Source organism: Hippocampus comes, unplaced genomic scaffold (assembly GCF_001891065.2).
Source record: "Hippocampus comes isolate QL1 unplaced genomic scaffold, H_comes_QL1_v1.1 scaffold132, whole genome shotgun sequence".
In the NCBI taxonomy this organism is placed as follows: Eukaryota; Metazoa; Chordata; class Actinopteri; order Syngnathiformes; family Syngnathidae; genus Hippocampus; species Hippocampus comes.
Genome location: NW_017805467.1, coordinates 2,229,219 through 2,255,703, shown reverse-complemented (window position 1 = coordinate 2,255,703; position 26,485 = coordinate 2,229,219). Strand labels below are relative to the sequence as shown.

Here is a 26,485-nt window from a genome sequence, read left to right as displayed (position 1 = left end):
AACAAAATAAAAGTGTTAGAATCTGTTAAAAATCGTGATGTATTGAGCATGCTTCATGGTTTACGGCGGTTGCGTTGTGTTGTAAAAATGTTCTGCATTGTGACACCCTTTTGATTGTCGCTCAGGTCATTTACTGCAAGTGTGGAAGACCACTGACCGTTTGCGGAAACCACAGCCAGCTGCGAATTACATCATTGCGTCCAAGGGCTTCGTTCCCACTTCTGACTGACACCCACCGCCCAAATTGATTTTGTCTCCGCCAATAGACTGCGAAGCTTCCTCCTTCCCTCTGCTGCCCTCCCACCAGTCACATGGAGGTGAACGGTGACCCGTCTCTCTCGCTTTCTGCTGGTTGAGCTGCTCCATACTAATCGCTCTCGGTTGCTCCCTAAACACGCGCGCACACACACGCGCGCGCGAGAGGAATCCCTTTTGAGCTTGAACTGCATTTTAGGTGGAAACTGGCTTCCAAACGACACGCTTTTGTCTAAACTGCTATATTTAGACCGGCGGAGAATGTAGCGATGAGTGTTTGGAACTTGAGGCCGGCAGAGAGCGCGAGTCGTGCCGCACTGCCCTGAGAGAGGAGCCGGCTCTTTTGGCGTGTCCGGCAAATATGAAGTCCAGAAGGGATAAACTCAAGATTCCCTCTTTGACTCTGGAGTAAGTAACCTTTTGATATCTTTTCCCCACCGCCTTGCAGAAGTTTTAGACACCAACAAATATTGTCGTGTTCTTGGCAGATATTGTCTCGCAACTGTTTGGGGAAGTCACACGAAGTGAAACTACAACTACAGTTGCCTTAATTGCTGGAAGTGATAACACACAAAAAATGCACAATACTGCGTACACCATAGTATAGGGACAATACATAAAATCAAGTGAAAGCTTAAATTAAACCCGAAAACTAAAGATTAGAAATCACGAATGACGTCATGAAATGGAATGCAAACAAAGGCTTCCAATGAGTGACCACAATTTTTAAGCCATTATGTTTAAAATGCACGGGGATATTGACCACAATTTTTAAGCCATTATGTTTAAAATGCAAATGGAAGAAGAGGATTGTGGATTTTTAAAATTGTTTTTCCAAAAAGTCTTACTCTTACTATTTTAACCTAAATTTTACATAGTGTGAATTTTTCCACCATATGAGCTCTTGTGTTTCTCATTGTCCCACTCTCCTGTGCCATTGTTTGTTTTCTCACTCTAACATTCCTGCACAACATAACCTTAGCACAAGGAAGGCTTCATGTACTATCTAGCTGTCTATCTATACAGGCATAAAACTGCTGTGATTTTGTCTACATAACAAAGTACATAACAGTGTTATTTGCCCACTCTTCCAGCACATTAATTGTAGCAGCTCCAGTATTTAGTGGGAAGTGAGTGGGGGTTGGGAAGCGGGGTACCTGCTGCCTACTAGATGCTGATCCATAAGACGTAGGAGCGTAGGAATCAATCTGCCTCCGAGTCCCCAGTGGATGATCTCAGCTAAGCATGCGCCATTTGTTTTCATTGTCTTTTTAAGGCACTTTGCAGGTGCTCGCACAGATACAGGGAAGGTATCACACTCATTGAACAGAGAGGGAGTGGCCGGATGATCACAGATGCCCAATAAAATATGATTGTGTTTCGTATGTTTTACAGTATATGCAACATTGTCTGAGAATTGGATCGTACTTTGTGTATATGTTTTCTAGCACCTCACGAGACAAACCTTTCTTGAGAAATGTCCAGGATAAAACTTGCGACATGGCATACAATGAGCTTGACATCATGGGTTAAGCTTCCTCAAAGTGATAAACAAAATTGCAACGCTTGTAACTGATGTTGCCATCACTACTTAAAATAATTGTGCGAATTTGTGCCATTCTGATAGAATGTCACTCGTGAGTCAGCGAAGGATTTTCTCCTCACTTTACACAAGCACAGAAGTGCTGAAAAAATGAAAATGACATGTTCGTCAGTGAGACACTTTGAAGGCTTTGCTTTTGGGATCTTAAGGACAATTGTGCGTGAATGAAACTGTGTAATTATACCGAGCCTATAGAATTTCAAGCATGTTTGCAAGTGCCAACATCCCCCCTGCATTACTATGACAACATGTTGATTAGTGTTTTGGTGGCTGGTTTAGCGCAGAGAAGCCATCGCAGCTCTGAAACAATAACGGCACTGTAGAGCCCATAAGGCACTGCTTACATCTGAGCAGACAATTCGTGAAAGTAAAAGAGCGCAGGCTCAGTGTCAGGGTGATGCATGCCTTTGGGTGGCTCAGCTGGCACATTTCAAGGCGAAAATGATGCACTCTTGATTGGAAATGTTGCATGGTAAACATGTTGGATGTATGGTGTGATGCCAGTTGAATGTCATAAAGTACATCTTACACCATCAAAGGTTGCATCAGAAAGTTGCTTTAGTTTTGGCCAATAACATTTAGTGTTGGGTGTGTTGCCATATCGATGACTGGTGACACCCGGGATTAAAAAAAAAAAAAAAAAGACAAAGAAGAAATGTGGCCTGTAACCTGCACAGAGAAAGAAGCAAAAGGTAAACAGAGCTTCATTTAGTTATGTTAAATGGACATATTAATGTTGGATAACAGTGTTAACTGTTAACTGATGAGGCACACATGCTTGATCTTTTGGTGAGATTCTAGATGTGATGGAGGGTATTTGAGTTTGGCTATGTGTCCACTGTGTATGTGTCCACATGCATGGATCTGCACATTAATTGACTGAAAATCTAATTCACTGATGAAATGTTGTGTCCAGGAAGGAAACTACAATACAGTAATCCCTCATTTTCAACATTAATGGGGACCAGAAACCCCCCCGCGAAAGGTGAAAACCATGATGAAGATTTGACCCCCTCCCCCCCACACTCTCCGATAGGAATTTTGGTGCATGTCTATGTGGGTACCAGAATGTTTAAAATATGTAAACAGTATTTATACTTTACATGTTTGAGACAAAGATTACAACACTGCACGTATTTACTTAAATCTGTAATTTAAAAACCCTGATACAGTTATTAACATTCATCAACATTGGCTTCTGAGAGAGGAAAAGAGGCTTGTGTGGCTGGCGTAGAAGGTGGCTCTCACATGCCTCGAAGGCTTTCGGTTTACTCAGAGACTTGTCTGCGGGAGGCGCTCACGGTGAAGCTGATGTTTTGGAGAAAAAACATGGCGATGGGTAGCGCTATGACATCCATCTTGTCTTCTTATTAGTTGAAACAGGTTTAAGGTTTCCTTTTTATCAGACATTTTTTTTTTTTGTGAAGAAAAAAAACCCTCTTACCTAGCTGACAGTTTTGGCTGTCGCTTCCGCCTGCATCTGAACTGTCACTGTTTCCTTGTCACGTGAACAGCTGACCGGGTCGGGAAACCTTCAAAATACAGTTCCGTGACCCGGTTAAGGCTGCAAACCAACCCGCTGCCGCCGTTGAAGCAATGTGTCCCTGTTGATGATGCCATCTCCGGGGACGCATTGCTTCAGCCGCGGCAAGAGGTTGTAGTGCAGTTTAACTAATCACAAAAAGTTATCGCGAACACAACACAACGAGACAGGGATCGCACTGCAGAGATGGCTGCATTTATGGCACTTGTTCCCACTGCTCATTAAACTCAACTCAAGATGCTTAATTTCGCTCTCATTCGCTCCTAACAGCCCTGCACCGCTACAGGGCGGACTTGGCAGATTCATTAGTCCACTGTGACATGTTGGGTAATTTCACTGGTCAGATGTGACGAGACTATGGGTAAAGTGATGATGTCGGCTCGAAGCTCGTCAGTAAAAATTAATAAGTAAGCTATGTCACAATAAAAGCAGCAGGGGTCAAAGAGTGAGGAAAAAAGTAATGGCTTGTAGTACAGAAAATATGGTAATGTATGCCAGTGGTAACCAAACTATGGCCCGGGGGGGCCATTCGTGCCCCGCTGTTCATTTTCTAGTGGCCCTCATTTTTAAATGTGGAGCTCAACACAGGGCAGGGGCTCTGTTCCAGTGGGATACAGGGCTGCAGGCCACCCAGAGATGGGTACAAGTATCTATGGCCAAGTCCAAATTAAGTCTCAAGTCTTTTGAATCCAAGTCCAAGTGAAGTCTCAAATCCCTGACCATGAGGCCAAGTTAAGTCCAAGTCCCTGACAATGAGCCCCAAGTCAAAGTCTATCACAAACAGCAGCGCTGTAACAGCCTGTTGCTGCAAGTTTGCCATGCCGGTGATTGTTTGTGTGTTGTCGCATTTGTCTACTCTGCGTTATTAACATTGGACGTTGCTTGGGCGCACGGAAAATTAGCGGGACCAGATCCTCACGACCAACACCCCTGCACTATACAACATGGGTTTTGCAGTTTTTTTAAACATTTGAGGCTCAAGATGCAGCCACCTCTAGCTCCGCCCAGATTTGTCAGGGAAATTAAATTGCCATGAGTCCAAGAATGTGTTGGGTAGGTGACTGATGGGCCACTTTCATTGGACAGGGGCACCCTCTCACACAGGCCAATTTCAGCAAGAAATTGACAAGGTGTATAAAAGTGTGCTATGGTTTTTGATCCTTGGAGTATTTTGTCAGACAGCTGGGAACATTTCTAAGTGAAATCAATTCATAATAGAGGTCATTTTCATTGCATAGTTCATTCTTTTTGGGACGGGATGTAGATCATCGATTTTTAAAATTGGACTTAGCCCTGGGTTCTGGGTGTGCCATTTCAAAGCTTCAATTTTCTATGTCACAAAGTGGGTCGAATGGCATAGTGTCGTTTCAATGTACGTCTTTAAGTGAACTCATCATAAGCGTCAACAAATTCTGTGATGAACAACATGTACTGGACAGGCAGGACTAGTATCACACTGCGCATAATGTCGAGTGGCTTCCTTATACCATCATATGAAGTTTTGCTGTTCACTGATTTTGATTTGAAAGCCAGTACACTAATCTATGCAACCATTTCTTGCCTTTCAGTTTATCACCCACTTATCAGAGCCCCACTCTCCTGAGTCCGTGCAGCCCCTGCAGCCCTTGCAGCCCCTTGCAAACCCTTCACCCCTGGAGGTAAGATGACCAGGTCACATACTGCTGTTTGTGAGAGTGAACTACATTTCATGACAGGCTGCTTCTACGTAAAGGAGCTTTGTCTAAAAGTGTCTTCCCTTCCAATGAGTTGGCAAAAAGGTTATTTCTGTCTTGACCTCTGCCACAAGAAGAAGCTTGTCAACGTACGAGTTGTTTTTGTTCTCCCTCAACAAATTGAGAATCTTTTAGCATGAACTCCGAAACGCCTAAAATGAATTCCTTCCCATAAGAGTAAATCCTTTCTGGCTACTGATTTATTTGCTAATTAAAGTCGCGTTTTTATTAGAAAGCAGGAGCACACAAGAGCAGAGCCAAACCTATAGTGCAAGGGTGGGAAATTCATTATGAAAAAGCATGTTGTCTTGTTTCAAAACAATGCTGCAAGTGTAGAACAGCTGCAGGTGTTGTGAAAGCGCTATATAAATAAAGATGTATATGGTATATGTTGTCATAATTAGGCGGTCAATAAATTTTATCTTTATCTTTGTGCACCAACCACCAATTCATATTAGCTGTTCCTAGACAGGACTCTAAAAAAATATATGTAAGTGGAAAGTACAATATTATTGACAGTGGCGTACAGTATAATGATATGCTGATAATTTATAATACATGTACATCACTACATACAGTAGATCATACTGTAGATTTGTATACAGTATTATCATGACAAATCTTGGCCCTCTTCCCTCCACTGTGCAGGAAATAAGAATGTTGCACTATTGTTAGTTTATTTAGCATTATTATTTAGCAGCATTTTTGTTAGTTTCTTTTTTTGTAAAAATAGTTGCTACAGGGCTCGGACAAGTCCATGAACAAACAGAAAATGTCTAGCTGGCAACACCGCAGACACAAGTCACAGCTCTCGCTCGCTACCTTGCTTGTGCCACCGTCTGTATGTGCGCCATAAAATCAGAGCACAACTTTCAAAATAAAAGCACCACATTTTTTTTTTGTTTTATTTTGACTTCACATTCACTCTGAGGGCGAGTCAGACTGTGGTGGGCCGGATGTAACCCCCGTGCCATACTTTGCCCAGGCCTACTTCGGTGTCATGTTGCTTTACTGTGATTGCAAGCTATAAAAACTAAAAGAGGGTAACTAAATGACATGTTTCGGCCATTTGAAGAAAGCCTTTCTCATGTGCAGTATAGCACCTAATAATGTGGTTGTCTTTATATTTTAAGAAGCCCATTTTTTACCAGTTAAGCCCCACCAGTTATTAGTTGTCTAAGTCTGTGGGTTGCTTGGCAACGATGATGGGTGCTCTGGAGGAAGACACCACTGCAAACAGAGACGTTTGCATCCAGCATGTTTCTGGATGTGTCAGCAGCGCTTGGCTATCACGCCACACTATGAGCAATACAGGATTGTGTATGTGTGTGTGTGTTTTTTTTAACCATAAAGCAATTGACTAAAGCCGGATTTGCATGATCTTATGACACAGTAACAGTATGACACATTGCTCATTTGTTAACATCATCTTTCAAGACGTTTCACATCCAACCTGCTATGGTTTGCATTTTAAATGTTGCTCATTTTCTTGTGTGAAATTTAAATCTGAATGTAGGGAATCCCTTTGTTAGATAAGTTTTCTATCACATTCCATAAACCACTACAACGGCGTTTTAATGTTTTGCACATCTGCTTCACACTTGAGAGGTACCGGTTTTGATTCCTAGGTCAGGCCCTCCTGCGTGGAGTTTTCATCAAGTTGTACAAAATGCTTCAAGGCAAATTAAGTTACCGGTACTGTCGCTGTAATAGATAAAACCCCATATTAATTCATGCTTGAGTTACCTTCATGTTGTCGTAAGGGTAACTTACAAGACCAAAACATGTATAATAAATGGTAACGTTGTTTATTGTATTTATAGCTTGTTTGTTAAAAAAAATAGATGGTGAGAAGACCTTGAAAAAAATCATTGTTTCTTAAATCACAACTGCAGTTTGGTGGTAGTCCGGGGTGGGGGTCGCAATTATTTTTCCAAAATCGTCCAGCCGTAATTGAGGGTCATACACGTTTAGTGCAGGGGGTGTTCTCTATTCGTGGCAGGGCTGGCGAGGTCACTATCCCCCGAGATAGCCTTACCACATTAGATACATTTTAGACTACCACCCTTTTGAGACATAGTTTTAAACTATAAACGGGGTATTCAAACATGTAAACTTTGTGCCGTGTCGTTCCCCGCAAAAATATACAAATCTTTTGATGTCAAAGTCATTTATTTTGGTATCGATGGCCGGTCGATGCTTTGAAACAGAGGCAAAGTTGGAACCAAAGTAACCGAGCGGCACTTGAACGCAGCATCAGACTCAGGTTCCTCACACCGACACACACAACCAGCAGCGTGTGTTTGCGACTCGCTGCTCGGTGGTCTGCGTTGTCCAGCAAAGATACCGTCATGGGCTTGATGTTTCGGGCACAATACCGCAGTTCGACAGCGAACCAGAACATGTAAGGGGCGTCGAAACCGCTTTGATTCGTACTGCACGCGGCAGACGTAATCGGCGTTGAAAACAAAAGGAGTTGGCGAAAGAGAAAGACGATGGTGGAGAGACCAGAAGAGGACCTGCAATCCAGTCTATTGAAATTCGCAATAAACTTTTTAAGGTTATGAAAGACAATCGTTTAGTATGTCGGACCCAAGTCAACCGAGCCGGAACAAGTCCCATTTTGTTCCTGAAGCCTTGCTGAAGCGCTCAAAAAGGTTAGTTCACATGAATTGGAAATTTACTGTACGGGTTAAACTCAAGACATAATACTTCGTCACTTTTGCGTTGTTGTCTGTTATTCGGGTTGTTTTGAATGACGTGGTGACTTGTAGCCAACATAGGAAAACATGCAAATTGTTTTCTTTTGTTTTCTCCACCTCATTGAGATGAAAGAATTGTTGAGCTAAATGCTAGAACGTTAATCCCACATTTGGGGGAAGGCGAGTAGAAGCTTTTGTCTGGGATGAAGCTGTTAAACTGGAGTACTGCATCATAATTTGACTATATAGCATCGATTTGACACTGTAATATCCCTTGTGTTGGGTGAGGTTTAACATTACAGCCGCCTAACAATACATCCCTGTAATTCAGGCCAACTACAGTAGTAGGATGCACTGTGGACGTCGTATAAGAAAACATAAACCTTACGGTCTGTCCATAGCGGTGGCTGACGGACTGGAGTTTGTTGTTTTGTTTGGCTTTAAAAACACAAAACCTCCAGACCACGAGAACGAGCTCATCGAATGTGGTCTGGTCGTTGTGTATGTTTTAAATTGCATCACTTTGTTGCCCCTGAAAACACAAAGAATGGTGATAAAAAGACATGCTATGTGGGGCGGGGTGGGGGTGGGGTGCATATTTTGTTAATTGTAATGACCATAGATGGCATTGTCATTACTACAAATAAATATACTGTATAGTAAAAGTGTACTGGGAGCCCGTTACTGCTCTTGACTATTCCAGGGCCAAGTTACCAAGCTGTTAAAAGTCAATGTCAGGCTGTATGAACGCAATGAAGTAATTTTTCCTGCAAGCATGGTCTAGAAAGTAACGTTTACTCAAGTTTGACGCATCAACACATTGTTTTGCTCTCTTATTCATCTGAGGTAAATGTATGTAGGAAATCATTTCATTTGTTTGAAATATTTTTGCACAACATTCATCGTTCATCCCAATGAAACATCTGCTCATGGTCGCGTTTATGGTCCCAAGTTTGGCCCCTTCTTTTTAGGCTTGGGGGATTACATCCTCCCCACCCTACACACACACACACACACACACACACACACACACACACACACACACACACACACACACAAAATCAGGCTTGGACATCTGCAACTCAAGCTGGGCCTGCTGCTGTCGTTGCACCCACTCCCATCAGACATGAGTCTGTTGACAGGAGGTTCCGTCTTTGTATTTTGGCTCATTAGTTCTCCCTCCCACTCTCTAAGGCCATAGTAGTTTGTCATGAATTTGCCTGCAGATTAGAGTTGGAGTTACATAAATGTTCCTTCAAGCAGATCTGTTCGGAGGGTGGAAATAATCTCATGGGTTGGTTTAAATCTCCCTGGATGGCACAAAAAAAATCCCCCAAGTTATTGGAAAAAGGACAGAGTTGAAGTGTTACATATTCTTGTGGTATAACCTCAAAAGTGGTCCTCTGAATATAATATAGTCACATTGTGTCCCCTTTAATTTAAAAAGCCATCAATTACTATATGATGGAACAGCAAAATGTGTTCCTTGTCATGGTTTCCACACAATTTTGATAATAAAAACAAGACCATTCTACCATCATCATCATCCACTGTTCTGCATCTGGTTAAAATGTTATTTGAGGTTATTACGATTCACTCGGTGTATTGCCAAAGGCCAGAGCTTAGTGGATTGCGGCTACTTCCGAGGTCAGATCTCATTAATCCATGCAGTGTCATTACCCTCATTCAGCTTTAAACTACAGTTGTATATGCGCACAAATACACAAGTTAACACAAGCATTGCATAAGAATAGTGTTTGCAGCGGATAACCAAGGTCAAGATGATTACAAAAAGCTTTTGGAAATGCGAAGTTGTTTTTACATGGAGCGTTTTAACAGCAACTTAGCTGTTCAGATCAGATCGGCCGTGTGTTCTGCTAATGTAGTGGCAGATATAGTCCAGGGTGTCCACAAAAACACTCCCAATATTAAACACATGTTGTAACGTTATTGAAATAATCTTTTACACTTAGTAGCTACATATGCCTGATTTCATCCAGTTTCATATGGGCTCATGGTTGCTCTGCAAACAATCGATGCAATAGTCTGTCCTCTCACTGTCCTATCCAGAAACTACTTCAGTGGTACAAATTTTCAACTCATCTAGTGCTGCAGGAATGAGGTACGTAATAATTGCTCTAGAAAGAAAGACGTAATTGTTTGGTCCCATGACGCTGCAGGCCACTTGCAGAACACCTGATTCATCTTACCTAGCACGGCGCATCAATCTGTTTGGCAGGTGCTCGTTGAAGGATTTCCTGACAGTGAAATCACTGTCTAGCTAGTGGAAGCGTACAGTTGATTACTATCTTCGGGGTGACTTTGAGCAGTAACAGTTCAATCCTAGAAGAAGAGGCCATATAATGTGTTAAGGTATGTTGGGCTGTAGGACTGAAAGCAAAATAACACATCATTGTTATGGAATCTATGGATTCCATCTTCATCATCCATCCATCCATTTTCTAATCCGCTTATCCTCACAAGGGTCGCGGGCATGCTGTCTTTGGGCAGTAGGTAGGGTGCACCTCGAACTGATTGCCAGCCAGGTTACACATAGACGAACAACCATTTGCACTCACAATCACACTTAGAGACCATTTAGAGTGTTCCATTGACCTGCCATGCATATTTTTGGGGTGGAGGGAATGTGGGAAGTAACTGGAGTACAGTACTGTTAGGCCGGCGTGCTAACTGGTCGACCACCATGTCACCCCAATCTTTATCAATTTGATTGAATTGGATTACATATCATTATGTCGTGTAATCAGTGTTTTTATGGACCCTGTAATTACAACAACCATTTTTCATTTTGCTGCCATTAATTACAAAGTAGAAGAGGGGATTTGTAGGCAGTTATCTGAAGACGTAGCAATGAGACAAAACACCTGTCCCAACATTATCAACTGTACGTAGAAGTAGGTTTCCGTTGTAAGCCTTGTTTATATCAGCATTGATTGTTGTGAATTAAGAGAAATGGTTTGTTAATGTTTCTCATCATGTTGTGTTTGTGCGCCAGCTGCCGCAGCAACAACAGGAAGAGTCTCTGTGTCGGAACGCCATCACCCACTTTGTCCCGACCCCTCTCCCCCCTCTCAGTCCATACAGGTAAGATCCATGCTCTGACTTGCAACAGCAGCCCAAACACAGACATTGTAAAAATTAGCATCAGTTAATTGAGCACAAATAGAGGTGTGCTAATTTTTACATCACAAATCATTAGGTTGCCTGTTTTTTTTTTTGCCCCTCCCTCCCTCCCCGCCTCCCACAGGCTCCCTCCAAGACTTGTAAAGTCTTACCTGCTTTTAAGCAAGTAATCCTTACGCTAACAATCCTTAGGATTTGTCAAACCAAAGTAGCATCTTCTTGTTTTGATGTGAATTGATCCTAAACAACAATTTACGTTTCTCTGCACAAAACTGTGACTCAAAATTACGGTGTTTGCTCACCAAGCAGTCCTGTTCCATTTACCACAGTTCAGTGCAGGTCGGTATATTCTTAGGAGGGTCACGTTTCATCGCATTGGAAGGTGGAACGCCATTAAGAGTGTGACATCATAGTGTGACATCAGTATTATGAGACAGCTTTTGTTATCCACCTTTGTTTTATTGCAGTGTACTTATTTCAATCACAGAGCAGTTACATGTGGTTGCGGCAGCAGGTGCTTTCTTGCTGAACCGGTTCGATGCCATTTTTCTAAACTTGAGCTCAGAAGGACTGATCTCTACTGCACAGCATGTTGGCAGCCAAACTATTCAAGAGCATTTTGATACACGCGCTAGAAATGAGAGCCGGCTCTAGTTTCACACTGCTGAGATCTCGTTTACTCTCTTCAGGGTGAGGAAGGCCTTGTCCTGCCATGTTGCCTTGGATTCTCATAGTGGCTCCCCAGTAACTTTCAGGTCTAATGTCCTCCCAAGAATAAATGCTATGACAAACCAGGGAAGCAAATCACGAGCCTTAGCTCAAACCCTCATCAGAATTTACATTTAGACAGCTTTGAATCACAACTTTTAGGTGTCGAGAGATTCCACGAAACCTTAACTCGTTTTTGCTGTTAATTACAAGACACAAACCGTTCACCCTGCATCAGCTCATTAACTCATTTAATTGTTGAAATTGCACAGAGGCGCATGCCTCGTCTGTGTGTAATTTAATATTTGAAAACAGCGGCAGCTGAGAAACAAAAAAATTGTCCCTCTTTATTAGTCAGTTTCAAGCATCCTCCTGTTGAGCATTTATGACTTGGCGTGTCTCCTGCCCAACTTACCCCAGAAAGTAGCAGACTGTTTTGAGACCACACAAGAATATCTACACTGGCAGATTTCTGCAACTGGCACTTCACTGTGATACCGTGTTTTGTTTGCTTTTGTACTTGACAATTCAAGTTTTGTATCACACGTTAACAAGAGAGCCTCTTGTAAGAACTTGTCTTTTGGCTTCTAGGCTGCCAATTAACATGATTGCACTTTGGGAAGGCTTACAACAAAGCAAGAGACTTTTAGCTGTATGAAGTCGGAAATACAACATTTAAAAAGGGTCACAAATGCAGTAGCCCTTTTTATACTGCCTATAAAAATCCTTCATCTGAACTCACTGTTCTGTGTAAATGATAGACATTTAAAAGGGAAGTCAACCCCAAAATTTTAACATGTTCTTTTGGGCCTTTGCTCATTCATCTTGCATTTGTGAAATATGAGTTAAGCAGCAAAATCCACCTGTTTCTAGCCATCTCAGAGGCTGGCCATCTTGCCGCTTTCTGACATCACAGTTGCTCAGCGCTCAGGGAAGCACCAATCATGGCTCACCTGTTTTCTGAAACTGGGCCATGATTGTTTGTTCCTGGGCCTCGAGCAACTGTGACGCCATTTTCAGTTGACAGCAAGTGCCAAAAATGGTCACGCCCTGACATGGACAAAAATGGGTGAGTTTTGCTGCTTAACTCATATTCCACATACGCAATTTAGACTAGAGGGGCTGCATGAAACACATTCTTGTCAAAAACATTTTTTGTGGGGTGACTTTTCTTTAAAGCACATCCCAAGCTAGCACAGTAATTTTCTGTCTTTTGGACGAGGTAGTGAAGCTGTAATGAAAGTGGGATGGCACTTGTGTGTGTTGGAATGCCAAAAGGCTTGCCACAAAAATCACTTCTCCTGTCCTATTGTTTTGAAAGCCGTTTCGTCAGTCATTTGGAATTGGTTTGGGTTTGCAGAATCAGATTGAAGCCCACTGTTTTTTTGCTCAAAGCATTTACAAGGGCTGCTGCAACCAAACGGAGGAGACATGCTGAGCCACTTCAATGGAAGTAGCAGCTGTTTTGATTAACTACGTACGATCTGTAGTGTAGTTTATCCAAATGAATTTCACACTTACATAAAATTAATTTAATGTCAAAATACATTAGCTATCCATGTTCCAAGTGTCCTATCAGAGAGTGTTTTCATTGTAAAAATGTTTACGTAACCTCTACATTGAGTGCTGTGTGCTGTATGCAGGATTTTGTGCTCATTTTCAGGCTCAAAGATTCATTTCAGTCATGGTATGTTCAATGACAGTGTTGTTATTCCATATATTTTTATTGTTAATTTATTGATGTCAATTAAAATGGATGTATTCTCGGGCTGTGTTTAAATGGCACTTTCTCCAAGATTTGAACATCATTGTCGCGCGTGTATTTATTATTATTTTTAATTATGAGTAGTTGATTCGATTCGGAAATTGATTTTTATTTTAGGGCGGCCCGGTGGTCCAGTGGTTAGCGCGTCGACCTCACAGTGCAGGGGTTGTGCGTTCGATCCCGGCTCTGGCCTTCCTGTGTGGAGTTTGCATGTTCTCCCCCGGCCTGCGTGGGTTCTCTCCGGGCACTCCGGTTTCCTCCCACATTCCAAAAACATGCATGGCGGGCTTATTGAACACTCTAAATTGTCACTAGGTGTGAGTGTGAGCGTGGATGATTGTTCGTCTCTGTGTGCCCTGCGATTGGCTGGCAACCGGTTCAGGGTGTCCCCCGCCGACTGCTCGAAGACCGCTGGGATAGGCTCCAGCACCCCCTGCAACCCTTGTGAGGATAAAGCGAATCGGAAAATGGATGGATTTTTATTTATCTTTAAAGAGGTTTTATTTTAAGGCTATATTGCTCGCCCTACTATGTGCAGTACCTACCCTCCAACCATAGAGGCCGTATCATCGACTCTTCTTACTTTATTTTGCTCGTTTATTCCTTCTTTATCCATCCATCCAGTTTCTCATCTGCTTATCACGGCGTGCTGGAGCCTATCTTCGGGCAGTAGGCAGGATACACCCTGAACGGGTTGCCAGCTAGTTGCAGGGCACACATAGACAAACAGCCATTCGCGCTCACAATCATACCTCGGGACAATTTGGCATGCACACTCAACCTGCAATGCATGTTTTTGGAATGTGGGAGGAAACCGGAGTACCCAGAGAAAACCCACACAGGAATGCCGGAGAATCAAACCCCGCACCTCTGCACTGTGGGGGCAACGTGCTAACCAGATGACTACCGTGCCGCTCGTTCCTTATTTATTCCTCTCTTAGTTTTCACATAACCTGTGACGACATAATAACAGCTGGCCTGATAACCTGAGGGTAACACTAGCAGTTAACATTAGCTGTTGACTTTGCTCATGCAGCTTTGCCGTCAGAAGTTTGGGACACACTGGAGTGATCTTTTTCGAAACAATGGTCAGTTGAGGCCTGGCATGATGCCATGCACAAGGGCCATTTTTGTGGGCAATGCAGGCACATTTTTCCAAATTAGTTTTGGGTCAAATTGCAGAATGTACGACCTTAGGGTACATTCAAATTCAGAACTTCGACCATACCGATTTGAAAATTATCTCAATGACATTTCATGTGTTTCCTATCATGGCACAAGAGCCTGTGTGATGATAATTTGGAGTGGTTGGTTTCTGAATCAACAATTTTGTTGACATTCCACTTAATGCTCCGAAGCAGCTGCACTCTCCGGAAAGTGTTGGTAGACAAGGCTCCTCGTGCCAGCAGTGTACGGATGTGCAATCTCCCGAGGATTATCCCATGAGAGCGTGCAATCAGTCTCTAATCGCCTCCATCTCTTGGTATTTCAAAATGATGCTCAACCCTCTCAGTCTGGTCTGTCTGACCCGAGCTCACAATTTACAGCTATCCATGAATAGATACTGGAATGTTTGGCAAAGTCATATCAAGATGATGTATCTTATTCAGAAGAGCTTGTTGCTTGAGTGATTGAGGGTCCGTTTATAAACATGAAGTCAGCTAGTAAATACTGCCGTGTGGTTATTTGCAGTGTCATTAAATTTCCTTTAATTATTCCCCCTTGTCACTTAAAGGTGTGAATACAACTTAGATTACATTGAAATCTTTCCTCATTTAGCCGCAAGCAGCCCACTGGACAGCCCACGAAATGTGTCGACCAGTGCCTGCGTCAACTTTCCGTTTGCCCGAAGGTATGTCTGCATTGCTTATTTGATGTTGTAAATGTCTGTCAAATATTTTTCAGCAATTAGTCTTGAACTGTTTAAAAAAAGAGGTGCCCCCCCCGCCCCCCCAATTGGGTCCATTGTCAACAAGTTTGATGATTTTAACAGCAGCAAATGACGTTACTTGACGACCCAAAACTGCTCAACTACAATGTTGCAGTGTGTTGTCTTGTGATTTTGCCGTTGGCTACATTATTTTCAAAACAATCACTGCAGAAATTGCCCATTTCAACTCCATAGGCTGTGCTTACGAGCCCTGGAGACTTTTCATTTCACAGTTTGAACTCCAGTGAACCAATTAACATGATTGATTAAGAGTCGATAATTAAAAAGGTAATAAGTGTTATCACACTTTGTGGATCTCCCTGTGTGAGTCTTGGTGTCTGCAAAGTGATGGTTGGCCACGTAGCCTGGAGCACGCAATACCTGTCTGTGTGCCAGATCTTCCAGGCGAGGATGAATGTGTTGCCATTTGTTAGTTGGTACCCTGAAACCCACTCACAAAGCATTCAACCCAGTTCCTATGGCAACATGCTTCTCCTACGAGCATGTGTAGCCTACAAGTGAAGCTAAAAATGAGATGGCTCCTTGAAGCCATTTAACAACAACCTAATAAAAACACAGGATTTGTTCAGATTTTTCATTTTGAAACTAGATGAGTTGAACAAAGAAAACATTCTAAATGAAGTGGTAGCATCTGTCCAACGCAAATGACAGGTCAGAATCAAGCGCTTGTACATGGGAGGAATGGGGCAAAATATTGTACAGGTACCTTATTTATTTATTTATTTTGGTCAGGTTACTGTATACAGATGCTTGCTCAATTTTTTATTTTGAAGTAAGAGATGTTATTCATGCATATGCCCTGTGGGAATTTCCACTTCGCGGAGACTGATGGTGCTTAAATTGAAGCCAATTGTTTCCGGGGGTGAAAAACTACTGCCAGACATTGTCACGCCTTGTGAAGCTGAAAACAGAATATGACAACTGAAACACATGGCTTACTGATATTATGGTCTGCTGTGAATGAACTTCTGTCTTAGAGAGTTTCCGCCTCAATAGGTTAAAGCTATTTCAATGCATCACAATGTTTCTTCTATTTAAAAAAATAAAAAAATCACTTTGGCCTGACATGTAATAAAATAGAAATAATTGTCAAGGAATGTCGCTCATTGCATTTTTTCAAAGTGAGTGTGTCTGCTCATGTATTTAAACAGGAATGCTATTTCTTGTTGTATTCTGTTCAATGGTGTGTTAAGTACTGTACATGGCAAACGTTGTGACAGTCACTCCTATTTGTCACTCCTTAACGTAAACCAAAAAGTTGCAGTGACATAATCTCTGGGCTTGGTGTTTCGCAATGACAATTTGTTCCTGTTACGTAAAATGCTTCCTGAGAAGAATTTTAGTATGTGGACAAATGCAAAGTGGCAAGGATGGCAACATTGTCAAGATGAATTTCCTCAGATGAATGCCAGAGGTCACAGGATTATTTGCACTGGTCCACACTGAACTCATTGCTTTTTTCCCTTCTCTTTTCTCCTCTGCTTTCGTCTCAGTCACTTGGCTCGTGCAGACAGGTACCTTATTTTTCTTGTGGGATAGCAAATCTCTATGTACAAAGTAATGTACATAGATATACGTTATATTCATCCTGGGAGGACATTGTAAACATATTGTTACGTGAATTCATCTCTTGACTGTGTCAATTGAAACCTGGCATTTGCGGTATTACGTTCTCCTGGTGCACCTAATAAAGTGGCTGGGTTTGTAGTTGAGGTTATTGTTTGATTTTTGTAGGTATAATACAAAAGAAAAATGGAGCGCTACAACAAACAACCCATTGCATGCAACACGTGACAGGAAATGATAAAAACTTGCACCCATAGTAACAGAGCACGGTGTGTTGTGCAATATGTTTCACATGTTAAATGCTTAACAATACCAAATGTGATGTTTCAGAGCTGAGGGCCGAAGATGGTCTCTGGCATCCCTCCCTTCGTCAGGCTATGGAACCAACCCACCGAGCTCAACTGTTTCAGTAAGTACCGTAACTCCCCCACGAAAAAAAAAATGGCACCATCCTTCTCAGTTGATATTTGCTAACACCTCATTCAAGCCCAATGGCACATTCATTTATGCTGCTAGGGACAGCAAATGCCAAGACTGAGTTGACAAACAGTTCATTGTTTTCGAGCATTATCTGCTTGAATGAGTCATTGGGCTAGTTTGTTGAATACAGTGTTAGAGGTAATAGGCACAATTTGGACAGTGTGTGTGCATATTCGTGAAGGGATTACGTTGAGAGCGAGGATGCCCCTTGGTGTGTTTTTTTCGATCGTAGGGGTGATTTTCCACTGATGATGGCTCTTAAAACATATTTTTAAAATTAAGTGTGAGAGTCAGACACAATTTCAAAGTAATTTAGACATGAGAACTCCTTTTATTGACATCATTTCAATGACCACAAATAATAATAAGGCCCTAATGATTGGCCCATAATACCTTTATCTGTATGGACCAACAATTTCACAGTCTGTGCATCCCTAACACGTGCTTCTATTATAAGGAAGTTTATTGTCAGACCTGAGCACAGACCTTCAGGTCATTGTGGATAATAGAATTTATCAGTGTGCCTCAGCTTCTCTTTGTAGCATGGCATTAGAAAGAGACTACATAGGTACCGCTCCCCTGGGCTCGTCTGTCAGGGGTACGTCGCCACATTCTGTGCAGTGTCCAGTGAGTTTTACAAAAGGTTTAATTAAACTGTCCCTGATGCCTTTGCATCCTTTAGGTGCCTTTTCTGATCGCGTGGTTTGTGTTTTCAATTTCTATGAAGATTCTACACACTTGGATTTTACGACGTTTGGGTGCTTACCTGGAGTTCCCCGCAATATTGTTTGCACTTGATGTTGTGTTTAACTTGTCTGAACACATGCTTGTGGTTTTCAGCGCCTTTGGCACGTTTTCAACTCTCAGAGAGGGAGAGACATTTACAGTACTGTATTACTTTTCACTTCCGAGTCAACATGAGATTCATTTCTTGACCGCTAGCCTTTTGGTTTGTCTGCAGTCCTCATCCTCCTCCCAGGAGCGCCTTCATCAGCTTCCCTACCAGCCAACCCAAGATGAGCTGCACTTCCTTTTCAAACACTTCCGCAGCACGGACAGTATAACTGACGAGGATGGCCGACCCACAACCGTCATGCGACCTCGCTCCCGGAGTCTGAGGTAGCTCATTCACACTATGCATAGGCTTTACATGTTCAGGAATATCAGGATTGATTAGTTTAAAAAAAAAAACATGCAGTAGAAAAAAAATCCTACTAAATATTTTAGTTGGAACCTTTTCAGAGCTATTTTAATGAATAACGCGGATTTTTGAATCATAACAGAGGTATGCTCTTTGAAATATTAAGACAACAAAAGGAGCTCCAAGTGTGCTGTGAAAGGAACATGAAAGCCTCTATGCCTGCTAGAATACTGAGGGGGACCGATACTGTTTGAGCTAGTCCCACTAAGATTGATTTCCCAAATTTTAAACATCAATATGATTTATACCTCAGTTATTTGAGGCACTGTATTTGCAGTAGCGTACCACAAAGGAGATTGGTACTGATTTTGATGAGCAGACTCACACAAGGACCACACAGCAGAGCGGCTTTTGGTGCAGCAATGAAAGTTACATATTGACAAGTAGTATCATTTTAGTACCGGCCAAAATTCATTTGTGCTGCTCTGCCATGGGTAAATGTGTATGTGGGGTAACACTACAGCTGTAATGTTTTAGTTCATAGATCCGATCAATGACGTCATTGATTAATCGGCAATTTAAAGACATGACGGACGATGAAAAAAAAATTGTGCATAAAATGCAAACTATAGCCCAGTCTGAGGCGGCCGATCAGTTATGTACAAAGTTTAATTACTAACAGAGGTTCTGAATGCAAGGGCTTGCTATTAATACACTACTGTATAACCAGCTGAGTAAACCGTTTGTTTTAATAAATCCACTGGGAAATACCCGACAGGAGCACATTGGCTGCCGCATCCACTACGGACCAATCAGAACAACTAAACGTGTGCTAGCGTGTAGTAGGCAAGCCTCAAACCGATTTATACATTTCAGATGCCAGAGAAAGGTTGATATGGGAGCAGAGCATTTTTGTTGTCCTTTGAATGAAAAACGTTAAATTACAATAAAATCGTATCATGTTGGCAAGTTTGCAGTCACTTTCTCTCATTGGCTTATCTAAAACATGACCTGTATCTCAGTGAATGATGATAAGAATGAGTGATTTATTATTTTTTGCCTGTATCAGACAGTGGCAATGGATGGATTGCGAGGTCAGAAATCTTCGCGTTTCAGGCAACCTCATTTTACCAACTATCCACAAAAATACTGCTCCAAGTGTATACTTAATTAAAAATATTTGTCTTGTAGTATCATGATAAATCACTGTATAGCTTCTCTTGTGCTCAAGAGAGCACCACCACTACAGGAAGGAATTCAGGGATTTCATCATCTACGGGCCATATCATCATCAAAAGGATTGATCGAAACTGGAGAAATCTTTTAAGCATCAAGGCCAAAAACTAACATTGAATCCCCGTGACCTTTGAGCTGTTAGGCAACACTGCATTAAAAACCGGAATGTGGAATGTGTTGCAAGCATTCAATTCAAAGTGAATATTTGCAAGACACTCCACAATTTTATCAGTTTGAACATGAAATTTCTTGTTTTTGTGGGACATTCAATTCAATATAGGTTAAAAAGGATTTACAAATCGTGTTTTGTTTTTATTTGCAAATCGTGTTTTGTTTTTATTTGCGTTTCATACAACGTCCCAACTACCGCATTTTCACGACCATACCGCCCACCCACCCGTATTAAAAGGCATAATGTCAGTTACGAGTGCCATTTCTGTATTTAACACATACACAAGGTGCATTGCATTATTGGACACTGGAATGGTAAAATGTACGCTAGTTTAAAAAAAACACAGTAACATGAGTGCGCAGTAGTGTATGTTTTTATAAATACAGCGGGAGCAAAACTGAGTTCAGGTGTACTTTATTGAAGTATTTAACAATGTACTTGTTATTTTTTTGATCAATGCTCATCCACAAATCCATGAAAGTCCTCATTTTCTGTATCTGAAAAAAAAAACAGCTGGGCAAGTTCTCCGTCAAACACGCCAGGTAACCCTCGCGCCATTATCAGAGTCAGTCTCATTGCCGTGCGGTTCCTCAGAAATGATACTGGCTTTTGCGAAACTCTAACAACAGTGCAAGCAGTCACATTAGCCCAAGCATCCACAATCAATTCCCAAATTGTGGCGTAACTACCCGGCGCTGCCTCCCAATCTTAGTAAAGCTGAGTTGCCATCACTCCTACGCCGCTCGCAACTTCACTTTGATTCCGGCTGGAAACTTTTCTTTTGGTTTAAAAATCACCGACGGTGGCCATTTCTGTCCATTACCATGGCAACAAAGCACAACAGTGAAAAGACTTCTCACGCCGCCGTTGTGCATATCGCTACCGTGCTGGACCCCTTCTTCTCGACAGTGTGGTTCACCGCGATGTCGAAAGTGAGCGGCACTTTGTCCATGTTGTCAATGTGGTTGGGCTGGATGTGTTTGTTGGAAGTCTTTTGTTGTACTGTATTTCAAAATGCAACATATGTTTGTCCCTCATCACTTGGCATAGCCCATGCGTCTACGCTAGAAATGTGGTAATGGAAGCCAAGTGAGTCCAGCAAAGCAGCAGAATAAAGGATTACCATCTCCAAGAAAGCGTCTTTATTTAACGTAACTTTACTGCAGTCAGAGTGGACGATGGCCAACTTTTCCTTATAATCCGCTGGATGTTGCTTCACCCTGGTAGTCCTTGCCCGGATGGATAGATGGCACCTTTTCATAAAACAAAAAAGTACCAGGCACCATGGATTAGTTGATCTTGAATTCTCTCCCATGGTCCTCCGCATAACTGATAGCTCACAGTTTAAACCGTGCTTCGTAAGTGTGTCTCTTCGTAGGTGCCATTTTTGGGATGCTGTTTTGCACAATGCACATACCGGCACTATTTACACCTACTGGGGGTGGGGGTGTGCATTTAGCATCCTCTTTCGAGCCCACCCGTCCCACTTTAACGTCCGTGTGCTGTCCTCAGTTACATCCACCTTTCCTCTCACAAGCAACATGTCGGCACAACATCAGTCAGTCAAGCGGACCCCTCATCGAAGTCACAGTATTCACCGATTTTTGAACTCTGTGCATACACAAGGCGAATCGCATTATTAGGCCCCCCGTCCATTTTGCAGAAAATTTAAGGCTTTTTATATGCGTCGTATGGTCATGGAATTATGTTACATTAGAATTGGGGTTTATAGATGAACCACAAAACTCTTGTTAACATCTGAGCTTATCATCACACAAAAACGTCCTGAAATGTGGTTTTCACCAAGATTAAATGCAACAAATTGCATTTTTGCATGAAAAGTTGGGACATTCATTGCATGTCTGATGAGGCAGACTGTTCACGTTAGGACAAAAAGAATGTTGAGGATGATAAGATGTTTCTTGACCAAGATGGCTGTTTCTCATTGATTATATATAGAGGCAGGCTGAGAGTCAGATGGAGATCCGACAGTTAAGATGTGTGATTTTTGGTAACTTTTGTGTGTTGGCGCCGCTTTGCAGTTTGCATGTTTGTATGCCTGAATGCTTTGTGTTCTGGCGCCATGGCGTACCGTGCGTAGGCGTGCTGGCTTACAGAGTGCCGCAGGGATCCCGCTGCTGAACTGCAGTCGATGGCGGGGGTGGTTTAGGATTGGGATGAGGGCTTCAGCGCCACTGTGAGTTGCAGCAGCGTGCTGGGCATTCGCATACAGTCTGAGGCGGCTTTCATGACAACAAAAAGGCTTGGGGAGCATGCGTGCATGTGATAGGTTTACTTTGCATCTTTTCTGCTGAATGCTTTGACCAGCCACAGTTTTCTGTCAAATTGGACCAGCTTTTTCACGAATCCACTGTGATGTGGCTGTCAATGAATAACTAAGCGCTGCGAGTGATTCACTGTTTGGCTAAAAGCTAACCTCTGCTTAAATATAAACACGTGTGCAACAGATGCATCAAAACCGGACTGTGAAATTGAACAGCTTGAAACAGTTTCCATCGCGTGCAGCTGAATACCAAATGCTGCTTTTCGGCAGTTAATGAATCACTACATCACTGACCTAAAGTCATGTGTCAAAATATGGAATTAGATTAGAATGTTTAGTTTAATAGAAGTGGATAGACTCGAGGCCAGGCTAATGGGAGTTTGGCATGGACGTGCTGTTATGTAATCCTGATAGTGATGAAGTCGATATGAGGTCAGGACATTGCATCATCAAGCTTGTTTTAGTTTGCATTAGAGGTGTGAAAACACATACCGGTACACTTGTTACATGTTGAAAAACATTGTATTACTGAAAGTAACATTTTTGTATTTTAAGGTTCAAGGGTAGTCAGAGTTTGTCTTTGTATATGATATTTAACCCTTTAAAGTTGGACGGCCCACCAAGGGGCCCTCCGTCATCTGTCAAAACAAATCGCTGATGCACGTCGTCATGCGTGAACATGTTATATATCTTTTAATAGCTGAGTTTCTGGAGATTTGAATGGTGCCCAACATTTTACAATTGTCAAATTTGAACTGGAACTTTGGGAGACCTCAAGCTTTGATCCTGTCGTGTTTTCAAGTCCAAATCAACATTCCAAATTCATTTTCAAGGCAGATTTTGTGAAAAGAAATTAGACGAACATAAGATTCGCCTTTTCTTTCTGTTTTCAAACATTCATAGTTCAGTGACAGGAGCACTTACACAGATTCTGACTGTTGGAGGGGGATATTCAAAATGATAACATTTTGAATATTTCATAAAGAGACCAAAACTATGCTGATACTCCAAATGATTCAAGAACAGCTACAAATTTACTTTGGGCGCACCTTTTTTCAGGCGTTTTTGGCAAAGTTGCCCTCAGCCTATGGGGTTTTAACTATATCATTCTCAAATTCTCTGTAAAAATTCTTAGTAAAACTGTAGTGTGAAAGCATGAAGGCCAGAAGTATTGTTTTTGATTTTTCTGTGTTGGTTAGGAGGACTACAACTGAATCGCAGACTTACTGAGTGCGGTATGAAGTTGAAATGTAGATTTCCTGTCTTGTCGTGGCTATTCAAGAGCACGACTAAAGTACCACTAACCTTGTTTTTTGTCCATAACATTGTAGTGAAAGTTAGCTCCTGAATTCATACATTTCATTTCAAAATGTATATTTTTGTTATGTTTTTCTTAACTACCGTCCTTTCCGGATTATAAATCGTAGTTTTTTTTTTTTTTTTTTTTTTTTGACCGCGGGGGCGACTTATGTGTGAAATGATTAACACATGATATCGTTTCACGTTATTTTCACATTAAACCGCAACAGGGTGCTCTCGGCGTATGTTGATACTTTTTTTGATACTACTCTGTGTTGAGACATTTAGCCTACCAACTGAAAGATGGCAGGCATTTTATATTATTTGTTTGTTGTGATACCCGACTGGTCTCTTCGCTAGGATTACCAGCACCTGTTACCTTGATTTTGAAACAATGAGGGCTGAGAGCAAAGAATTGTGAAAACTTGCAAGTGCTAGTTTTGGCTCTTGTTTGCAAAATATAGAGACTGCTAAACCAGTCAACTTTGACGCATGGCGAGTCCCAATATCGTATCCTTCATGTTTTGAGGGAATGAATGGACAATGTGTCACTTCACATACTTCTTTTGTCGACTTTGTTCTTGTTGACATCATCCCCCTTTCCCAACCAAGTGTTACAGTTCAAAGCAACTTTATATTTGATTGTTGGCAAATGTCAGTACATCTCTTAAGCTGTTTAAATGTAATAATCACCTGTTTGGTTCATGTTGCAGCCCTGGGCGATCAAGCGTCTCCTTTGACAATGAGATAGTCATGATGAACCATGTTTACAGAGAACGCTTTCCAAAGGTGAGCTCGAAAAACCTGTTCAGATTTGAGCAGAAAAGATATGCATATATTTCGAGAAAGTCTTGCAGTTAACCGACCGAATCATGTCTGCATTATAAAGATGAAGACTGGCGAATAGCGAAAATTGGCTCATTGACAACCTTCCCGAAAAGGAGGTTTTATTTGCATACAAATGTCACAAGGCACTTAAAATGGAGAGGATCATAAAGGCCCAATGCCATGCATGTATCCGGTACACAATCATGAACCCATATTAACATAAATAACTTTTCAGTAGTTAAATTATTCAACACAAACAAACCCAACATGAGATTCAACAGGTATTTGAGCTCTGATTCTAGCCTAGATGACAAGCAAGCACAAACTGACTGAAATTCACACCTGGGCAAACAATTACGCGCACAATTACTTTATACAAATTACTTTATACAGTATGAGGTCATTAATTTGCTTTTTGCATTAAGACACATTAATAAATGGTGTGAATACACCACAGGCAAATTTTAACAGCAAATCAGACTTCACCTGCTATTGCCGCATTGGGAGAGAAGCAGAAGCATACATTGTGTTTTACACTCAACAGTGCACGAGGTGCATTTAAGGACTGCCAGCAAAACAAGACCTCTCAAATGGAGATGACGAAAAAAAATCTATAATTGAATAATTGGATTAAATCTTAATAACCACACCAAGATTTTTAGGTGAGATTTTCGGCAAATAACGGTTCCAAAAAAAATGTGATGTTCGAGTCCATGAATGCCAAACCACTAAAATGTGGCGGCGGTTCAGTGTATTGTCAGTCATTGTTATGTGATCAACAACCAGTGTAAGCGATGCATAGTAATTCTGTTGCAGTATGTGACAACCTTAACTACTTCTTGATTTCAAACTGTAGTAAAGGATTATATGTACATTTTCTTGCTTGTAGGCCACAGCCCAGATGGAGGAGAGATTGTTGGAAATTGTTACCCACTGTTCTCCAGACAGCTCCCTCCCGTTGGCTGATGGGGTGTTGGGTTTCATCCAGCACCAGTTGGTCGAGTTGGTCCGTGACTGTTTGGAGAAGTCCCAGAAAGGTCTGGTTACATCTCGCTACTTTGCTGAGCTTCAGGAGAAGTTGGAAAAGCTGCTTCATGAGGTGAGGATGCGGTGTGTGTGATCTGAGCAGAGGGACAAATAAATGAAGTGTTGATCTTTTCAAAAATGTGGACAATACAGTATATTTGATGCCGAATACTGGGGGAGCAATTTGAAAAAAAAATGTTGAGTTAGATTTTTATGCAGATGAACGCTAAAATTGGCATGCTGATTCCAAAATTGCCGTCATTTTGTTCCTAGCCTGTCAGGTTTTCCCACAGCTTACACTCCAGACAAGCAAAATTCCACTGATTAGCTGTAGTAAGAAGAGCTGATTATGATTGCACTCATCTACAGTTATGTGGCAACTTGTTTGTGCCGTCACAACTGAGACATTGTGCTGAGATGTGTGTGCAGCTCCCAACAGGTCAGTAATATCAATAACTGCAAACGGAAAGCTAGCATAGTATGAATTAAGAGGATTAGTGCTATCTTTTCTCTTAACATTGTAACCATGGGCATACCGTTGTAAGTTCTAATTTGTTTTCAGCTGTTTTTAGTTTCACACACACAACAACTATAAATGTTGTCCCAACACAAAAATTAAAAACTACTGTTTACAATAATGTGTTCTGACTTTTTCAGCCGTTAGCTCAAGTAATCATTATTGTCATTCAGATTTCACCCCTTGGATTTAATATTTTGACCCAGGTTGTAAGGTTTCAACACAGGGAATCTATAAAAAATACTGCAAGTGTAAAATAGCATCTCACAAAACAAAGTTACATTTTGTGATTTCATTTATTCATGTTAAAAGCAGTGTCTGGTTGAGAACAGATTTCTGTTTGAAAACAAGCATTATTAACAACATTCTGAATGCATTCAAACGTTATAATTTTTCAAATTACAGTGTATTCATTCATTCATTCATTCATTTCTGTGTTTCTGATATTATAGTGGGAAAAATAATAGTCCAGATTACCGGTAGTTTGCAAAATCCCCCCCCCCCCCAATATATACATACATACACACACACA

At 41.6% G+C, this 26,485-nt stretch overlaps 1 protein-coding gene across 3 annotated transcripts in view; it reads left to right on the top strand.

Moving 5' to 3' along the window:
- Nucleotides 1–309: 309 nt before the first annotated feature.
- mast3b (microtubule associated serine/threonine kinase 3b) overlaps nt 310–26,485 on the top strand; it is a 41,490-nt gene continuing 15,314 nt past the window's right edge. Inside the window, exons 1-9 of one of the 3 annotated variants that reach the window (XM_019875327.1) lie at nt 310–663; nt 4,970–5,059; nt 10,853–10,941; nt 15,233–15,305; nt 16,898–16,918; nt 17,301–17,379; nt 18,412–18,569; nt 24,296–24,371; nt 25,300–25,509. In XM_019875327.1, coding sequence (XP_019730886.1) covers nt 617–663; nt 4,970–5,059; nt 10,853–10,941; nt 15,233–15,305; nt 16,898–16,918; nt 17,301–17,379; nt 18,412–18,569; nt 24,296–24,371; nt 25,300–25,509 — 843 coding nt within the window. In that variant the 5' untranslated portion in view covers nt 310–616. Of the gene's footprint in view, nt 664–4,969; nt 5,060–7,324; nt 7,792–10,852; nt 10,942–15,232; nt 15,306–16,897; nt 16,919–17,300; nt 17,380–18,411; nt 18,570–24,295; nt 24,372–25,299; nt 25,510–26,485 lie in introns of those variants that run through there. The other 2 variants (XM_019875328.1, XM_019875330.1) reach the window with 2 other exon arrangements.